A 20,298-nucleotide genomic window follows, 5' to 3' on the forward strand; every position below is an offset into this window, starting at 1 on the left:
CTTATTTAGCTGACGATAATCAATACACAGTTTCAACATTCCATCCTTCTTTCGTACAAATAATACGGGGGCTCCCTAAGGGGACACACTATGGCGAATGTACTTCTTATCCAAAATCTCCTGAAGCTGCATTTTGAGTTCTCACAACTTGGTTATGCTCATGCGATAAGGGTCCTTAGATACCGATGCTGCACCCTGAATCAATTCAATGGTGAAGTCGATATCCCGCTTGGGTGGTAGTCCAGGGATGGATTCAAGAAATACATCGGAAAATTCCTGAATGAAATAAATATTATCCAAAGAGTTCATTTTATTCTTGGTGTTGGTAAATCCCACTTGAATAGCATAAATTTGACAGCGCTTCCTAATACATTTTCCTAACTGACTAGTAGTGATAGGACGCATATTTGTATTGGTCTTGATGCCTTGAAGTTCCCTTCTTTGTCTTGATTTTGAAATAAAACTGATATTTCTTTGTTTTCAATCAACCAACGACCAATACTTTTCCAACTAGTCCATTCCGATTAAAATATCATATGAACATAAAGGAAGAATGTTAAGGTTCACATGAATAGGCTGTTCCATTTTGGCAACTACCTTTCATTTTGCCCAAGTGGCTAACTGAACTAGCCAAGGTTTTTGGAATTTACAACTCGGTAGTTGACACTTTTCTACCACTTTAGGACTAACATAACTTAAACTAGCACCAGGATCAAACAAAACTAAAACAGGTTTCTTAGCAATCATAACTTCACATTCCCTCATAGTGGGTTGATATTCTGCTTGGTGATCATCCAAGGTGTCATTAATTCTAGGCATGCTCCTTGCCACTTCTCTGATCATGGATGCTTCCTGCATGTTTGCTAGTTGTTCCATTCTTGCCTTATGCCGGCAATTTTTGTAGCATTGTGGTTCTTCACATCCCCTGCATTGTAGCAGTGGTTTTGACTGTTGATCATTACTAAATTTATTAGTTCCTTCTAACTATCTATGTTCTGAATAAGTAGTCTTGGCTTGATTTTTTGCTGGGAATTTACTGAAAAGCTTTTGCTGTAGATTTCTGCTATTAGAAAATTTTGGATGTCTATTTGAAATCAAACTTATACCTTTCTTGTTTAACCCTCCTTTAGCTCCTTCATTTTTCTGTTTCATCTCATGATAACAGATGCAGGCCTTCCGTACTGCATCATCGATTGTTTTGGGGTAGTCAAACTCAAGTTTTTCCTTCATAAAATTGGGTAAGCTACTAATGAAACGTTGGATTTTAGCCTTTTATTCTTGCATATAAGGCACATAGTGTAGCAGGAAACTAAACCTGGCCACATATTCGTCCATGGTTAAGGTTCCCAACCTTAACTCGTGGAATTCCTTGTCTTTTTCATCATAGTAACGTTCAATTAAATACTTGTCTTTAAAATGCTTTTTGAATTCATTCTAGGTACCCTACTCCTCATCAATATTTCTAACTGATTTAATCTCTTCCCACTAAAGAGTAGCCTTTCCTCTTAGTTGATACACTGCCAATCGAGCTTTCAATTTATCTGTGTATTCATAAATTTGAAATTATTTGCTCATATCAATGAGTCAAGCTTCCACTGCCTCCTGGGATTCACCTTCAAAAAGTGAGGGTTTAATCTTTTTAAATTCTCCCTACAATTCATATTTCTGTCTCTTTGTCTTGCACTAGTCGGAGACATTATCTGAGTGCCCTTCTTCATCTTCTCCATGTTTTTCAATTGATTCTTCATTTTCCTCTCCGTTCTGAGTTGTTGGGGTCTTCTCTCTATTTTCGGCACTGGAGTCTGGGTGTCGTTGGTTATGCCGATTGGACAGACTTCCTAGGATCTTCTCCTGTTCTAGATGAAGTCTTTCATTGTCAATTCTTAAATTGGTCATCTTTGCATGAAGTTGTTGCACGGTTTCAAGTAAGACTATGTTAGCTTCACAAGATTCCTTGCCCAGTTAAATCGAAATATCAGGATTAGCATTCACATAGTTTGTTCCTAGCGAATTAGGTGGTCCTGGGCTCCTCTGCATCTCGCCCCTTTTTGTGTGGAGGCGATCTCTCTCTCTCTGTGTTCACATACAGATTCACTTAGTTAAATTACAGAGATCACTTTCATTGTTTCCATGTATATAATTTCCCCCAAGAGTCTCAGTGTTCGAACTTGAGGCTCTGACACTATTTGTAACATCCATTAACCATATTACATAAAAATAATATAAAAATAAAATAAAAAATTATCATTACCCATTAATTTATACATTAATTCATACCTTAACTTATAAATATGAATCTCTCTCTCTCTCTCTCTCTCTCTCTCTCTCTATATATATATATATATATATATATATATATATATGAAAATTACAAGGCATATCTAGTTAATACTACCCATAGTTGGCTCTGCCATACCGTGAGGACTCATATGATCCTCCAAGAGGCAAATGGACTATTGCTCACCTTGGAATTCAATGTTGATTGTACACGAATCCACACGATTTGATCTCCGGTGATTATGTGGTTGGCATTTGTCCTTCGTTATGCTCCGATTGCGATAGGTGGTGTACGTCTAGTCCGTCGATCACGTCAGTACCATCCAATGGTGATGAGGGCTCCAGGACTATCCATCTACCCAACACCATGTTTCTTGCTTGTACATTGCTCATTTGTATTCCATGGTTGAGGGTTTTTGTTTCTCTGTGACCTTTCGCCCCTGGTTTCTTTGTGGGTATCTTGTCTCGACCTCCAATCCCTATGGCTTCGTCTGTTCAACTGTCGTGGGGAGGTAATTTCAAACCCTTGCTGCCTGCAAACCTAGTTCTTTTCTCAGGTCATACTCTATTTTTATTGAGAGTTATTTCAGTGCTTGGGATTAATGCATCCCTTTGCTGGTCAGTTTTGGCATCTAGCCCTTCAGGTGCTCCGAGGAGTGGCGGTCATCCTCAATGGTATGAACCAGGTAAGTCTTTAATGTTGAAAAGGCTCTATAGTTGTTTATGTTTCTACATTCCTTAAGTTTTCCTAACCATAGAAGGGATGTGATATGTAGTTGGACGACCCCCGAGTGTGGCTTATCGAACTTAGGTAAGGTTGGCTTGCTCCAATATCTCACAGAGGTAATACAGGAATGATTCAGGTTCTTCGTCCTTCTACTAATGTTTGCCAATGCTTTTGCATGTATGCTGCTATTTTGATAGGGATGCCTTATGGTTAATCCATTGGGTTTTCGATGGTCATGCCTTCTCGCATCTCTGCAACTGGTACTGGTTCGAACTCATCTTCCTGACTTCTCTTGGTTAATATGATGTGGCTTATGTGACTCATGAATTTGTAAAGCGCATAAAGGACTATGTTTATTTATGTCGCACCCGAATTTTTTGTAGTGAATGATATTTTTAGACCACTGGATGTAAATTCCAGTTTTGGAATGCAATTATTTCTTTGTTTTAAGTCTGTAGCCCTTTGGGAGAGACATAAAAGGGTCTCTCATCCTTAACTTGGCTTTCTGACAAGAACTTTGTTTCTTATTAAGTTATGAATCTTAGTTTATATGATATTTTTACACAGTCGTGTGTATATATATATATATATATATATATATATATATATATATATATATATATATATATATATATATATATGTATGTATATGTATATGTATATATATATATATATATATATATATATATATATATATATATATATATATGTTTAAAGGTTTGTTTCTGATATCTGTCTATTGAAATAATGGTATGTGTTTTCATATTTTGGTTATGTCAATTGTGTTTAACTTGAAACACTTTATCTGCTACGATTTTGGTTGACACACCTCTGCGAGAGGGTTATTATTATTGAGAATCATTCTACTTTTTCCTTATAACGTTGTCATTTGTATTATAGCAGTAACCTCATGAATCGATATTTCTTGGTTGAAACCAGAATTCATCTTAGGGTTTCATTATACCTTCTATCAATTTCTAAGGGTTTGGTCTGTTCTTGTCAAATGACCTCTTTCATCCATCTCTAGCTTGCAGAGGAGGTAGATAAGTTGACATGAGGACAAAATTTAGTTAATGTTGATATATGAGAGATTATACATATATTTTGATTGGTCCAAAGTTAATAAATGTGAGATTTCATTATTGATTTGTTCTTTATACTTTTCCCCATATATATATATATATATATATATATATATATATCTTGACAGGAAACACTGAGTACGAGAGGTTTCAAGCTTGCTGTTTGTTGACATTTTTGAGTACTAATTCATATTTCTCTCTACGTATTACTGATTTTATTATTGCATCTTTATCACTGAATATGACTATTTTACTAAAGCATCTTTATGGCTGAATATGATTGTGTTACTAATGCATCTTTATCACTGAATATGATTGTTTTACTAATGCATCTTTATCACTGAATATGATTGTTTTACTAATGCATATTTATCATTGAATATGATTGTCTTGTTAATGCATCTTTATCACTGAATACGATTGTTTTGCCAATGCATCTTTATCACTAAATATGATTGTTTAATCATACTCGTGGAAACAAATAATTTCTCACTATGTAACACCATCCTGTAAACACGGACTAGAATACTTATTTGTTCCAAACTTGTAAATGGGTCAACCCAGCTTCATCTGAAAAGTCTCGCCTCCAAGCCTCGAGCCTAGTGATTATGTCTTGTCTCTCCCTCGAGCACTTTCTCTATTCCACACCTCGATTTTATCCAATTACAACTAGTGCCTTAGGCCTTAGGACTCCACGGTCCGGCCTCAAGTCTTGCACTTAGATGACTATCAATGAGTAACTTCCCACTGGTCTCTGTCTCCCAGCGCCATGATTGTTTCTCTTCACCCTTCTATCCTTTTTCAGGAAAGAGGTGTAATTGTTTCTTTATTAACTATTTCTTTTAATTAAGACAAACAATTATATTATATTAACATGTCCAAATTCCTAATTAATAAGAATTAAGTAATCACTTGTTATCTGGCTTTCCAGTCTCAGTCAATATCACAATATAAAATAAATACAATAAATCATACAACTAAATTTAATAACCATAATAAATCTTCCCTTAAACCTAGAGTGTTACACACTAAACCAATGTAAAAAAAATATATAAATAAAATACAATACAATCTACAAACAAATCAAAGGAAAATATATAAATAAGCTACAATATCATCAACATCCACTTCTTAAAAATCTTATCTATATCCCTATGGATATGCAATTCCAACCTCCTCCCATTAGCCAACTTGCTTTTGGAGTGACTTGAAGTGAGTTCATATCATAATTGTAATAACTTAACCATGAATAGTATTTTAATGGTGAGAGACTATAAAGTACATGTATACTTTTTTGTTTGGGGAATTAACATAATATTTATATTAAATGTGATAATAATTGACATACCATTTTATCTATAGATATCAATGTTTATATAATTAATATATTTTAATATGTATATTATGATACATTTTATATGTTTAAGATTTAATAAATCATTAAAAAAACTAAATTATAATTTTATTTTATATATATATATTCAATTATTAAAAAAAAATATTATTATTATTAATTATATAATTAATATATGAACTAAATATATTTAAAATAAATATGTAAAAAAAAATATTTAAACATGAAGATTTACTTCCATTCTATTATAGAGATTCTTAAATTTGTAAATAGATTTTGTTACAATGTTATTGTTCAATGCCATGACTTATTAATACCACATGCCTAAAAAACATATTCATATGAACATACTAACACCACATGCCCAAAAAACCATAACTCATATTCATATTATATATGTTCACGTGACATTCTTTTCAATTAATCAATTTAATTAAAATGGTAAAAAGATAAATCTCAACTATTATGAAAGTTAAATCCTCACCATCTGCCTAATAATTATTGACAATTAAATTAAAATTTAAAAAATCTTATTCCAAAATAAATATAACTATCCGCTTAATAAATACTATATTTTAAAATTTAAAACCACCTACATAATAAAATATCATATTTTTAAATTCAAAACAAATAAAAATATATAACAATTAAAAAATACTATATTTTAAAATTTCAAACAACCTACATAATAAATATCATATTTTTAAATTCAAAGAAAAATATATAAAATTTAATATCATATTTTTAAATTCAAACCAAAAAAATATACAAAAATTAAAATTTTTAATAATAAGTTAATAATAATTTAATTTTATAGTCATATGAAAAAACTTTTTTCCACCAAGAAAAAGCTTGCCATACAAATAACCCAACTCTATAAAAAAAATTTCGCTCGAAGAAAAATGATTTCCACTCAGTTATTAAATTACTAAAATTTAAATTCTACTTGGTATATCAATTTAACTTCTACTGTATTTAAAATCTAATTAGGTGTCCCCATGGTCCCATTCAAAGTGGGAGGTTCGTAATGAAAAAGATTAACCTCAAATCAACAAAATTAAAATTAATAAACATAACAAACTTAAAATTAAAAACCATTAATTGTAACAGAACTAGCAAGATGCTACGTCCACCTGTCATTGTCCATAAATTAATAAACATAAGAAACGCAAAATTAAAAACCATAAATTGTAACGAAACTAGAAACTGCTACGTCCACCCGTCATTGTACATAGTTTGGATTCAAATGCATCCTTGATATCACCATTACATTGTTAGATACAGTGAATGGATATACTCATTCTTAGGTTGGTCATTGTCCTAAAGTCTGAAACCTTCCAAGTGTGGTTGTCATAACGTCACTTGGGATCTAGAAGTGCTTGCAGGGATATAACGTCACTTGGGATCTATGGAGTGGGTCACAGTGTATTCCCCGCTGTAATCAAAGGAACTGGAAGAGATTCCACCTGCATAAACGTACCTAGCCTGGTGACCTCCACGCGGAGGAGCAGCTGCTTCAGACTCGTTTTGGTTCGCTGCGTTGAGAGATTCTGCTATGGATTCCAACTCCATCACCACATCCTTCATCATTGGACGATTAGCCGACTCCTCCACGCAGAGCAGCGATAACCCTACTAAGCTTTGAAGAAGTGTTTGAGAAATTAGAGAATCTCTGAGAAAGGGGTCGAGTATTTGGCGTCGGACTGCATTTATTCCACCAGTATCCATTGCAGTCTTCAACTCTTGAACCAGATATTTTCCTCGTTCAACTAGGGGTGGCCGAGATGCTAGGAGTTCCATTAATACCACGCCAAAGCTGTATACGTCGCTCTTCTTTGTCAGCAGTTGTGAGTTGACATATTCTGGATCGAGGTAGCCCTGCGCAAGCCATTGATTTTGACATTTGCATAAGCAAAGACTGGTTCAACCCTAAGCTATGTGTATTTTATGGGTGATTCCACCAAAACTTATGATAATAACTGAAGGCACCTATTATTTGATAGGTTGTCAAAATAAACTACATATCTAGAACTGAAAATCATATTAAATGGTGTCCAATGTCCATACATAATTTAGATTAGAAAATAGCTTGCAGGCATCTCAGATATTGTTTACCATACTCAAGTTTTATACAAATGGGCTTCTGCATTTGCAAAAGTGTGCATGATTTAAGTGGGACAATGTTGATACTCACCATGGTCCCTTTGACTTGAGTTGAGACGTGATCTATGATCTCTGCTTCTCCAATAAGTTTGGAGAGTCCGAAATCTGATACCTTGGCATTCAGATTCTCGTCCAGCAAGATGTTGGTCGACTTCACGTCTCTGTGTATAATGGGTGGATCTGCATGGTCGTGAAGATATGCCAGTCCCCTCGCTGCCCCTAATGCGATATTGATCCTCTTGCTCCAATCAAGACGAATTCCAGTTTTACCTGTTAGTTGGACAGACAAATCATTATTTTCAAATCGACGCCACAACTCAGTAAAAGAAACAGAAAATAAGTGTTGGCAGCAAACTACCAGAGAGGTTATCTCTAAGGGACCCGTTTGGCATGTATTCATAAACAAGTAATCTGTTCCCTTCCTCAAAACAAAATCCAATCAGTGCCGTCAGATTTTTGTGGTGAACACGAGACAACAATTCTAATTCGTTCTTAAATTCTGAAACACCCTGCTTGGACTCTTTCTTCGCTTGTTTCACGGCCACCATCTCTCTGCCAACGGGCAGAATCCCTTTGTACACCTGAAAGACGACACGGGGTCAAAGATCAGATTGTCAAGATACTCAGAACAACATCTGAAAACTTATCCAAGGGCGGCGTGCTATTTGCTCCTCTTAAATCTGGGATCTGTGAAGTAGCCCAATGTTCTGAAGCCTATATAGGTTAGGACATAGTTTCCTTGTGTTAATATTAAGCATCACACACTAAAGGCAACCAATATGACCAATATAGGGAGCTATTAGTCTATGAATGAGTGGGGCAGTATATACCACTCTTTGGGGCTGTATATACTATACTTTGGATTTAATCAAATATATTATTGGACAGGTGGTATATACTGTTTCTGCTTATTAATGGATAGCTCTATATATTATTTGTACTAATTCAGCATTATATACTAATTTTATAATTGGTATAATAAATAATTTGATTTAGGTTTTTATTTGATTGACTGGTGGAATGGCAAAGGCGGTGGTATGTGGTATAGTAGTCTTGTTAGAGGGAACCATCCAGCCCGTAAGAACGGTGTTGAGCTGCACAGTCTCACGGACTAGACTACTTAACGGATAGTCTGCATGAGACCAAACCTCTGTGAGTTGATTTAAGACTTTTTCATATTAAGTAGAAAATAAAGATTTTCCAATAGACAAAATAAAAAACCCCTGCCATAGCTTTGCTTGATGTTTAATATTACCCAAAAAAAACTATGTCAACATTTTTGCCGGACCAAAACATTAAATAACTTTCCACTCTCACCCTCTATACCTGTACACATTCTTCACAACCAAAATTTTAAATAACTTTCCACCCTCGCTCTCTATATCCTTTAGATTGAGTTTAGTACATGATACTTAATATTTGCAGAAACTAGGTCAACATTCTGCCTGACCAAAACTTTAAATAACTTTCCACACTCTCCTTCTATAATATGTGTAGAAACTAGGTCAACATTCTGCCGGACCAAAACATTAAATAACTTTCTACCCTCTCCCTCTATATTGTACAGATTGTGTTTAGTGAATTTAATACATGTTGCCTAATATTTACAGAAACTAGTTCTACATTCTTCTGGAACAATCTATTGAATTCTTATTTTCTTGTAAAGTGACACCATAGCAAGTTCTGTACCTTGCCGTAGCCTCCAGAACCAATCTCATTATCCATGGAGAAGTTATTAGTAGCCAGTTTCAGTTCCTGTAGCGAATACACTCTGGTACCTTTCAGTTTTGGAACATCTCCACTATCTCCTCTGCTTGTTACATCCCAGGAAGCTGAACCCAAAAAACAATCCTCAGTCCTAACACGAAATTTACATGGTGAAAGATAAAATAAATTACTTGAAAAAAGAAATGATAAATTACCGAACGGATTTGCGGCAAGAACTGCTTGTGCTGCTTTCCTTCTTTGCCGTAATGCGTAAATCGCAAGGGCAATAATGGCAAGGACCAACACTGCGGCACCAACTGCTATTCCAGTAATTGCCCCTGAACTTAAACCCTTCGACCCCTCTGAAATCAGACAACGTGAAACCTCATTTCCAGGTCAAGCAAACGTCTATTAAATAATATAAATGTCCATCACAAACCGAGAGATAAAGAGGAAAAGTGAAATGTCCCACCGAGCAGAAAGTTGTAAACTGCTGGTTTGAAATAGTAGGGTATAAATCCAGCTGGAGGAATGTACGTTTGATTGCTGAAAGCTAAACCAATCTTTAGGATTTCCGATCGTTGAAAATTCTTCCTCCCGAGCGGTGGGAAAAGCCGTACTTGTATATTCAGCTGCCCGTAGACATCAATCAACATGCAACAGATATATACTGACCCCTTTGTCAAGTTTAGTTGGGTCCATAGAGAATTCTCTAGCTTGTGAAATCTGGTAGCATTCGTCAAACTCGAAAAGGAGGGAGATCTGACGACCATGGTGCCCACATACGGCGTTGCACATTGACAAGTCTGAGGATTAACTGCCTGTAAATCCTCAGTGCATGGGGTATAATTTCCACACTGTGCTATATCAGTTTGGTAGGAAACCAATTGAAGATCTTCCGTGTGGCATGCTGGGCCACTTGATATAAGTGGGTTTGAAATGCAGACAGGATTACCTTCAAGTCTGCGTTTGAAAACATGAACCATTTGAACCTTAACATAAGAATCTAAATAGATTTAACCATGAACTATGTCACAATTTAGGGTTCTCAAGAAACTGTCATATTGCTTCTGCGATTATCCCCTCTCCTACCATGTCTTCTGTAATGGTTCAAATTGTCAGTTTCAACTTCAATGAAAAAAGTTGCACGCCATCCTAATACCATACAGCACAGAAAAAGAAATCAAAATCTATTAGCTTAGAGGATTATTAAGAAATTTCTTACAGCAAAGTTTCGTTATCGCTTATTCCAAAGGAGATGCCCATGATGTTGTTGTATCGAAGGTCTATCAATTCGAGCTGCTGGCTGACATTGGATTCTATTCCCAGAGATCCGTCAATAGAATTATTTGAGAGAATCCTGCGCCATTCAAAAACAAGGATTACTAACTCTTCATGTCAGATCTTTAGCGTCATTTTAATATTGGCAGCACGGCAGAGAAAATAGTGAATACACTCACACTGTCTCAAGTTGTTGCAAGCTAAAGACTTCAGAAGGAAGTTGCCCATTCAAGCTACTGTGTTCCATCATACTATTGAACAAGGAAAAAGGGATAGAAAAACCAATTAGTTTGACAAATAACAAAATACGAATTTAAGCCCTTGTTGACCACTGATCATAAAGGCCATAACTGGCCATATCTTTGTATCGTAGTTTTTTAATTGCTAGTAAACATCAAGTCCCTCGAACTTACATAGTGGTCAATGATCCTAAAACAGATAACCAGGCTGGTACATTGGATACCTCGAATGAGTTATTACTTAGGTCCCTGACAATTACAAATATTATTTTGTAAATCTTCAGTTGATAAAATGATTGGCTTAATTAGCTAATTTGAACCTTACTTACAGGTACAGAAGGCTGTTCAATCCGGATAAGTCAGGAATAGAACCGTTGAGTTTATTATTTGATAGACGCCTAGCAAAATGCACAGAATCATGAGTACATATTTTTCCTTGATACAAAGCTATAAAACCTATGAACAGTCCAAATACAGTCCAGAGTTGACCTTACAATTGAGTAAGTTCTCCTAGTTGTCCGATGCTGGACGGTATTTGACCTTCAAAAGAATTTTGATGAAACTTCCTGTCAATCATTACAAGATTTCGATGGTCACGTGTTTTGATATTTAAAACTGAATAAACTAAAAAGGATCGTATCTGAGACTCACAAGATCTCCAAGGTTGAGACATTTCCAAGAGTAGAGGGAATCTCCCCGCTAAACGAATTGCCATCGAACAGGCTGTGCATAATAATGATGGAACTACTGATCAGCTTCTAATTTGAATGAGATAGTTTCATGTGAATTGAATTGAACCAAACCGTTATGGTACTTACACATGTTTTAGGGTCATATTCTCATGGAAAATCTGTGGTGGAATCGGTTCACTGAATTGATTTAGACTAAAGTGGCTTGAACAGCCAACGACAATACCACCAATGAGTTAGTTCACGTTTCAGTATATACCATGCATATAAGCCACGCTCGCAAATATAAAATAATACTCACAAGTGACCGCAACTAACAAGCCCCTTCAGCTCTACTGGAAGTTGTCCACCAATGGAATTGTTGGTAATGTCGAACCAGTAGAGTTTGGTAAGATTACCTAAATGAGGAGGAATATTTCCGCTTAAACGGTTCGAATTCACGTCCCTATCAACGACAATGACGGTTCAGGAGCTCATACTGTGTATTGTCTTCTTGTTCATAAAATTGAGCGTTTGATTTACTTACAGAGTAACGAGCTTTCGCAGGTTGCCCAGCTCTGGTGGAATGCGCCCAGTAAAGCTACAGCCTAGCAAAATCCTAAAAAAGAGGTGGATATTAGTCATCAACCAAATACCAACGTTCCAATCATGCGATTATCACAAGGTTTAAGATGCTTACAATGTCTGAAGATTTTGCAAATTTCCTAAGGTAGTCGAAATCGGTCCTCCCAAGCGTGGATTGTACGATAAGTCCCTGTAACGAAAGTTCGGTCCAGTCATCCACATATCATTTTTTATCAATTTTTTTCTTCTCTTCTAGACAAAACAGGTTTATATTTACCATTTTTGAGGAAGGTAAATATTAGGCACAATGTACTAAGTTACTGTTTATCTATTTTAGCGATTGAATATGAATATGAAAAGGTAGTGTAACCATTATTAATTTAGTGCATGTATTTAATATTTGCTTTCGAAAAGAAAATATAAATATAAAGAAAAACAATAAAATACTAAAATATTTATCAAAAATTTTGAATTTTGAATTTAATTATTTTTAAATAATTTATGTAAATATTCTGAGAAAAACACTAAAACACCTATAAAAAAATTTGGAGTTTTGAATTTAATTATTTCTCATTAAAACTTTAAATTTGTTTTTATAGAATCTTGCGAGAGTCTAGTGTAACTGTGAGTTGAATTTAATTATTTCTCAGTAAAACCTTGAATTTGTTTTTATAGAATTTTGCAAGAGTGTAGTGTAACTGTGAGTCTAGCTATGCGCAGCTTATGTCTTTTGGATTTTCAGGATAATTTTGAAAGGATTTTCCGAATTTAATTATTTTTCAGTAAAACTTTAAATTTGTTTTTATAGAATCTTGCAAGAGTGTAGTGTAACTGTGAGTTGAATTTAGTTATTTCTCAGTAAAACCTTGAATTTGTTTTTATAGAATTTTGCAAGAGTGTAGTGTAACTGTGAGTCTAGCTCTGAAGAGCTTATGTCTTTTGGATTTTCAGGATAATTTTGCAGGGATTTTCTGATTTCTTAAAATTTAAACCAAAGTTGTATAATTAAGTATGCAACTAATCTAAGCTGTATAATTATGTATTAAGTTGATATTTGTGTAATTATTAATCTGTCTTTCACTTAACTTTGTTACTTTGATAAGTTTTTTTAATTGAATATTGGTAAATTAAAATTTGTTCAATGTAGATTTTATATTATAATTAGATAGGTAATTAATTTAAGTTGTATAATTATATATGTAACTAAATATGTGTTTTTCATTGAATTTTGTTATTTTGATAAAGGTTTTTTTTTAATTGAATGTTGGTAAATTAAAGTTTATTTAATGTATATTTTTATATTATAATTAGATATGTAACTAATTTAAGTTGTATAATTATGTATGTAACTAAATTGATATGTGTAATTAAGTTGATAGAGGTTTTTCACTAAATTTTGTTATTTTCATAAGGTTTTTTATTTATTAAATATTAAAAAATTAAAAAAAATTAATGTAGATTTTTATATTATAATTTTATATATTTGTTTGTGAATCATGAAATATAAAATTTAATTATTTTATATTTTTAAATTCATATTTTATTTATTGTTAATAGCCATAGCCATTATTACTACATATGAACTTGCCCACTAATCACTCATTAAGAAGAGTTTGAAGTCCTCGCCCACTGGAATGCAAAAAATCGCCAATCACAACTTGCACGGCATCAATTCGACCACTCATAGGTTGCTGTGGCGAATCCTGTGAAGGAATCTGGTGAGCACTGACTGTATTGCCAAAACCTATCGACATTCACCAGCTGTGGATCACATCACAAGGCTGTGCAAGTTTACATTATACTAGAAGAAATTTTCAGTTAGATGTGAGCACATCTAACTGACTTTATATATGGCTAAATTTTGACATCAATATTGACTTTACTCACTAGGTAGATTTATAAGAATTTTTCACCTACATATAAGTGGCTTTATAGATATTGTAAATTGTGACATCATTGTTGACTTTACTCCATGGATGGTTGCACGAAATTTTCAATCTACACAACTATCGTTACCCACATCTTTGGGTTCTGTCAAAGACACTGATAATTAATGTTTCATGTTTCATAACAATGTAACTCTTATAAACTTTTCATAAGAATTTATACAAACTAACGTAGCTCCTTTGGTAATAGTTTGTATCTAAACTGAATATAAATTTAGTATAAGCCTATCAAAACAGGGGTTTGATATCTACCCTAATACGTAATTTAAATTTTACAAGGGGCTAGTTGGTAATGTTGCAATGGTTTTATTCGACTTACAGATATTGTAAAGCTGAAAGATATCCAATTTCAAGGGGCATCGGTCCTGTGAGATTCATTGAAGCCAAAAATCTGTAAAAATTTTCCGATGCAATGATTTCGTTAGATAGAATTAAAAACTCATCGAGAAAGTTCCAAAAATGGCATACATATCCAATTAGATGATAAGATAGTGTTAATATGATACGAAACCAAGGTGCACATGAGAAGACTTGCAGTGAAGTTATTTGGGAACCGGTGCAGGAAACGCCATCCCAGACCGAACCGCAAGGGTCTTGACCTTTCCATGTCGGGGGCGTATTTCCCCATTGCAGTCGCACCAGTATCATGTTGTTCACTGAGCACATGAAGCTACGTTATCACCCATTTGCAATATTAACAATTCTTTTTTGCAGAAAATCATTAAATGAAATACAGATTTAATGAATACTCGACAACAGCGCTTACCATCTCCGCTGACTGTGAATCCTGTGATAATATCAAAAGACGCTGACAGCCAAGCTGCGACGACGAGGAGGAGTGAAACGGAGGTCGAGAGGCGAGACATGGCTGATCCTTCAAACAGAGAACACTAAACAAGATAAATGACATAAAAGATTGGTGCAGAGGAAATTGTTAAATAATTGAATAGTCTTCTTTGTATTGAATAGGTGGACAAAGAAACTTCATTTTCTGACGTATCTTGAATCAACCCAGAGATGCAGATTTTCTGACCTTTTGTCGCGTGTATTGGACGAATTGGAGGATTGAGTATGCAGATTTTCTGACCTTTTGTCGCGTCTATTGGACGAATTGGAGGATTGGACGAATTGGAGGATTGAGTATGCAGATTTTCTGACCTTTTGTCGCGTGTATTGGACGAATTGGAGGATTGAGTATTATGACCACGTGAGGGTGGGTCTTCACGAGATGAAAATACTTTGGAGGAATCTTTAGGGGTCGTCTTCCATCACAATTAAAATTGGACGAATTGAATTGGAGGATTGAGTGGGTAGGAAATTGTTAAATCACTGAATCGCACCATTGTTTAAAAGTATTCTTTCTTTTATTGAATAGGTGGACAAAGAAACTCCATTTTATGACGTATCTTGAATCAACCCAGAGATGCAGATTTTCTCTCTTGTCGTGTGTATTACGGCTCTTGTCGTGTGTATTACGGCAATATGGTGGCTGTTGGTCTTCCACGAGATGGAAGAACCTAAAACAGAATGCGTGGGTGGTATAATTGGAAGTTTCGGTGCGCAACATATAGAGACAATTATTGTCACAATCCAACATTGGACTATGGTTAACCATGGTTGACCATGATTGCTTTTCATATTGAGACAATCTTTGTTAGAACACAACGTTAGACCATGGTGACCACGGTTGATTTCCATATCCAACCTTGTTTGGGCATGGTTGAACATCATTGGTTATGATTGACCATGGTTGAAAATGATTAATATTATAAACTCAATGCATTGATATTATAAACCGAAGGGATTCCCGATGGGATTATGAACCCAAGGGAATAATATTAAACCCAAGGGACTAATATTATAAAACTAACAACTATAAACTCTAAGATAAAGATTATAAAGACTAATATAAACATGATTGACCATTTTTTATTTTCATAGGGAGATAATCCTTAACATAATTCGATGTTGGACCAGGCTTGACCATGGTTGACATCATAATAAACCATGGTTGAGTGTGGAATAATAAACCCAACTGATTGATATTTGAAACCCAAAGGAACAATAAACCCAAGGGATTAATATAAAACCCCAAGGGTTGATTTCCATATAGAAACAATCCTTGTCACAATGCAACATTGGACCATGGTTAACCATGGTTGACCATGATTGATTTTCATATCGAGACAATATTTGTTAGAACACAACGATGGACCATGGTTGAGCATGGTTAATTTTCATATCCATACGATTTGAACATTGAACATGGCTGGCTATGATGGACCATGGTTTACCATGATTAATATTTATAAACCCAATCGATTGATATTATAAACCCAAGGGAATAACAAACCCAAGGGTTTAATACTAAAATCCAAAGGGATTATGAACCTAAGGGAATAAGATTAAACCCAAGGGACTAATATTATAAACCCAACGTATGTAAACCCTAAGTTAAATATTATGAAAACTAAAATAAACATGATTGACCATGGTCGATTTTCATATTGAGACAATCCTTATCACAATGGCATGTTGGACCATAGTTGACCTTGGTTAATTTTCATATCCACAGAGTCTTTGTCACAATGTGACGTTGGACCATGGTTGATCATGAGACAGTCCTTTTCACAATGCCATGTTGGAACATGGTTAATTTTCATATCCACACAATCTTTGTCACAATGTCACATTGGACCATGGTTGATCATGGTTGATTTTCATATCGAGACAAGTTTTGTCAAAACGCAATGTTCAAACATGTTTGACCACGATTGACCATGGTTGACAATGTTTGATCATATAAAACATTTTTGACTGTCATCAACCATCGTTGACCATGGTTGACGATGATTTTCCATGATTGTCCTTGACTTTTATACAGAGACATTTTTTGTCATAATGCAAGATCTCAGCATGATTGACCATGGTTGACCATGGTTGGTTATCGTTGACCATGGTTGACCATGATTGATATTATAAACCTAAGGGATTGATATTATGTACCCAAGGGATACATAAACCACAGGGATTAATACTAAAACCCAAAGGGATTATGAATCGAAGGGAATAATATTGAACCCAAGGGACTAATATTATAAAACCAATATTCGTAAACCATAATATAAATATTAAAAACACTAAAATAAACATGGTTTATTTTCATGGTGAGACAATCCATGTCACAATGCGACATTCAACCATGGTTTATCTTTGTTGGCTATGATTGGAAATGGTTGGCCACGATTGATATTATAGACCTAAGAGAATAATAAACCCAAGGGATTGATATTATAAAACCAAAGAATAATAAACCCAAGGGAATAATATTAAACCCAAGGGAGTAATATTATAAACCCAAGGTATAAAAACCCTTAGATAAATATTAAAAATTCTAAAATAAACAAGGTTGAGCGCGATTGATTTACATATTGAGACAATCCTTGTCACAATGCAATTTCGGACCATGGTTGATCATGGTTAAACATGGTTGTTTATTGTTGACCATTGTTGAATAATATTAAACCCTAGGAATATGAACCCTTAGATCAATAAACTGAAAGGATTGATATTATAAACACAAGGGAATAATAAACCTAAGGGATAAAATTATAAACCTAACGCATATAAACCCTAACATGACTATTATAAACCCTAAAAAACATTGGTTGACCATTGTTGATTTCCATACTAGATTAATATATTTTGATATTGACATAATCATAAATAGTTGGACAAATATTTAACACTTAATATCAATGTTTTATAAACCCAAGGGATTACAAACCCTAGTCATTAATATTATAAAACCAAATGATTAATAAATGCAAGGGATCAATATACCCAAGGAATCCATAAACCCAACAAACTAATATTAAAAATCCAAACGATTAATAAACCTTAGGAATTAATATTTTAAGCTGAGGGGATTAATAAAACTAAGAGATTAAATGATAAATCAAAGGAATTATTAATATTATAAACTTGAAGAACGAAAAATCCTAAGCATTAGATATTATAAACCCAAGGGATAAAAAATTGCATGGATCAATATTAAAAATATAAGGGCTTAATAAAGATTAGGAATTAATATTTTATACCCAAAGGATTGATAAACCCATATGACTATGAATATTATAAACCCAACAGGTTAATAAACATAAGGGATAAAAATTGTAAACCTAAGGGATTAATATTAAACCTTAGGAGTATTATTTAAGCCTTAATATTGGGGATTAATAAACCCAAGGGATTAAATGATAAACCCAAGGAATTATTAATATTATAAAATTAAAGAACAAATAAACCTAAGCATTTAATATTATAAACCCAAGGGAAATAGTAAACCCAACAAAATAATATTATAAACACAAAGGATTAATAAATCCAAGTGATTAATAAACCCGAGGAATCAATAAACCCAACAAACCAATATAAAAACCAAAGAGAGTAATAAACCCTAAGAATTAATATTTTAAACTCAAGGGATTAATAAACCAAAGAGATTATTAACGTTATAAACCCAAGGAACTAATAAACCCAATCGTTTAATATTATAAACCCAAGAGAAAAAATTATAAACCTTAGGGATCAAAAAATGCAAGGGATCAATATTAAAAACATAAAGGATTGATATTTTAAACTCAATGGATTAATATTGTAAATCCAAGTTGTTTAAACCCCACGATAAATATTACAAATCGAAAAATTAATATCAATACCCTTCCTTAACCATCGTTGATTTTCATATTGAGACAAAATAAACATGGTTTATTTTCATGGTGAGACAATACTTGTCACAATGTCACATTCAACCATGGTTGATCATGGTTGACTATGATTGACAATGGTTGACCATGATTAATATTATAATCCTAAGAGAATAATAAACCTAAGGGTTTGATATTATAAAACCAAAGGAATCATAAACCCAAGGGATTACTACTAAAGCCCCAAGGAATTTTGAACCCAAGGGAATAATATTAAAAAAGGAGTTATATTATAAACCCAACGTATAAGAACCCCTATATAAATATTAAAATTACTAAAATAAACATGGTTGACCACGATTGATTTTCATATTGAGACAATCCTTGTCACAATGCAATGTTGGACTATGGTTAATCATGGTCGAACATGGTTGTTTATTGTTGACCATTGTTGAATAATATTAAACCCTACGAATATGAACCCTTAGATCAATAAACCGAAAAGATTGATAATATAAACCCAAGGGAATAATAAACCTAAGGGATAAAAATTATAAACCCAATGCATATAAACCCTAACATGGCTATTATAAATCCTAAAATAAGCATGGTTGACCATTGTTGATTTCCATATTAGATTAATCTATTGTAATATTGACATAATCATAAATATTTGGAAAAATATTTAACCCTTAATATTGGGGTTTCATAAAACCAGGTGATTATTAATATTACAAATACAGGAGATCAACAAACCCAAGACATTAATATTATAAAAACAAATGATTAATAAATGGAAGGGGTCAATATAACCAAGGAATCAATAAATCCAACGAGTTAATATTAAAAACCCAAATGATTAATAAACCTTAGGAATTAATATTTTAAGCTCACGCCATTAATAAAACCAAGGGATTAAATGATAAACCAAAGGAATTATTAACATTAAACACTTGAAGAATGAAAAAACCCAAGCATTTGATATTATTAACCCAAGGGAAAAATATTAGAAACCCAAGGGATAAAAAATTGGAAGGGATCAATATTAAGAACAAAATGGATTAATAAATCTTAGGAATTAATATTTTAAACCCAAAGCATTTATCAACCCACATGACTATGAATATTATAAACCCAAGGGATCAATAAACCCTAGGGATTGTTAATATTATGAAACCAATAGGTTAATAAATTGAAGGGATAAACACTGTAAACGTAAGGGATTATTATTAAACCTTAGGACTATTATTTAAACCTTAATATTGGGGATCATTAAATCCAAGGGATTAAATGATAAACACAAGGAATGATTAATATTATAAACTTAAAGAACAAATAAACCTAATCATGTAATATTATAAACCCAAGGAAATAGTAAACCGAAGGGAAATAGTAAACCCAACAAAATAATATTATAAACACAAAGGATTAATAAATCCAAGCGATTAATTATATACGGGAGAACAGAGTGATGGCGGTTTAACTTTAAAGGTCTGAACCAGTGTTACAACCTCGTTATCTCACTGATACGAATCCTGGAGGAGGGTAGTGTCGTGCTCA

At 33.7% G+C, this 20,298-nt stretch overlaps 1 protein-coding gene across 1 annotated transcript; it reads right to left on the minus strand.

Annotated features, from left to right (window-relative positions):
• Positions 1-6,620: 6,620 nt before the first annotated feature.
• LOC149184991 (leucine-rich repeat receptor protein kinase HPCA1-like) lies at positions 6,621-14,663 on the minus strand. The gene is made up of 18 exons (XM_089419031.1): positions 14,541-14,663; positions 14,349-14,420; positions 12,199-12,273; positions 12,046-12,117; positions 11,821-11,964; positions 11,649-11,723; positions 11,482-11,553; positions 11,325-11,396; positions 11,160-11,228; positions 11,005-11,079; positions 10,771-10,842; positions 10,536-10,670; positions 9,783-10,273; positions 9,526-9,672; positions 9,293-9,435; positions 7,962-8,184; positions 7,635-7,873; positions 6,621-7,318 (listed from the first exon to the last, which is right to left on the minus strand). The coding sequence occupies exons 2-18, from the start codon at positions 14,405-14,407 to the stop codon at positions 6,836-6,838; spliced, it is 2,646 nt and encodes an 881-aa protein (XP_089275157.1). The 5' UTR covers positions 14,408-14,420; positions 14,541-14,663; the 3' UTR covers positions 6,621-6,835.
• Positions 14,664-20,298: the final 5,635 nt, after the last annotated feature.

This window comes from Pinus tabuliformis, chromosome 3_2, assembly GCF_031772625.1.
Source record: "Pinus tabuliformis cultivar Carrire ecotype Pingquan chromosome 3_2, CPIR1, whole genome shotgun sequence".
NCBI classification, from domain to species: domain Eukaryota; kingdom Viridiplantae; phylum Streptophyta; class Pinopsida; order Pinales; family Pinaceae; genus Pinus; species Pinus tabuliformis.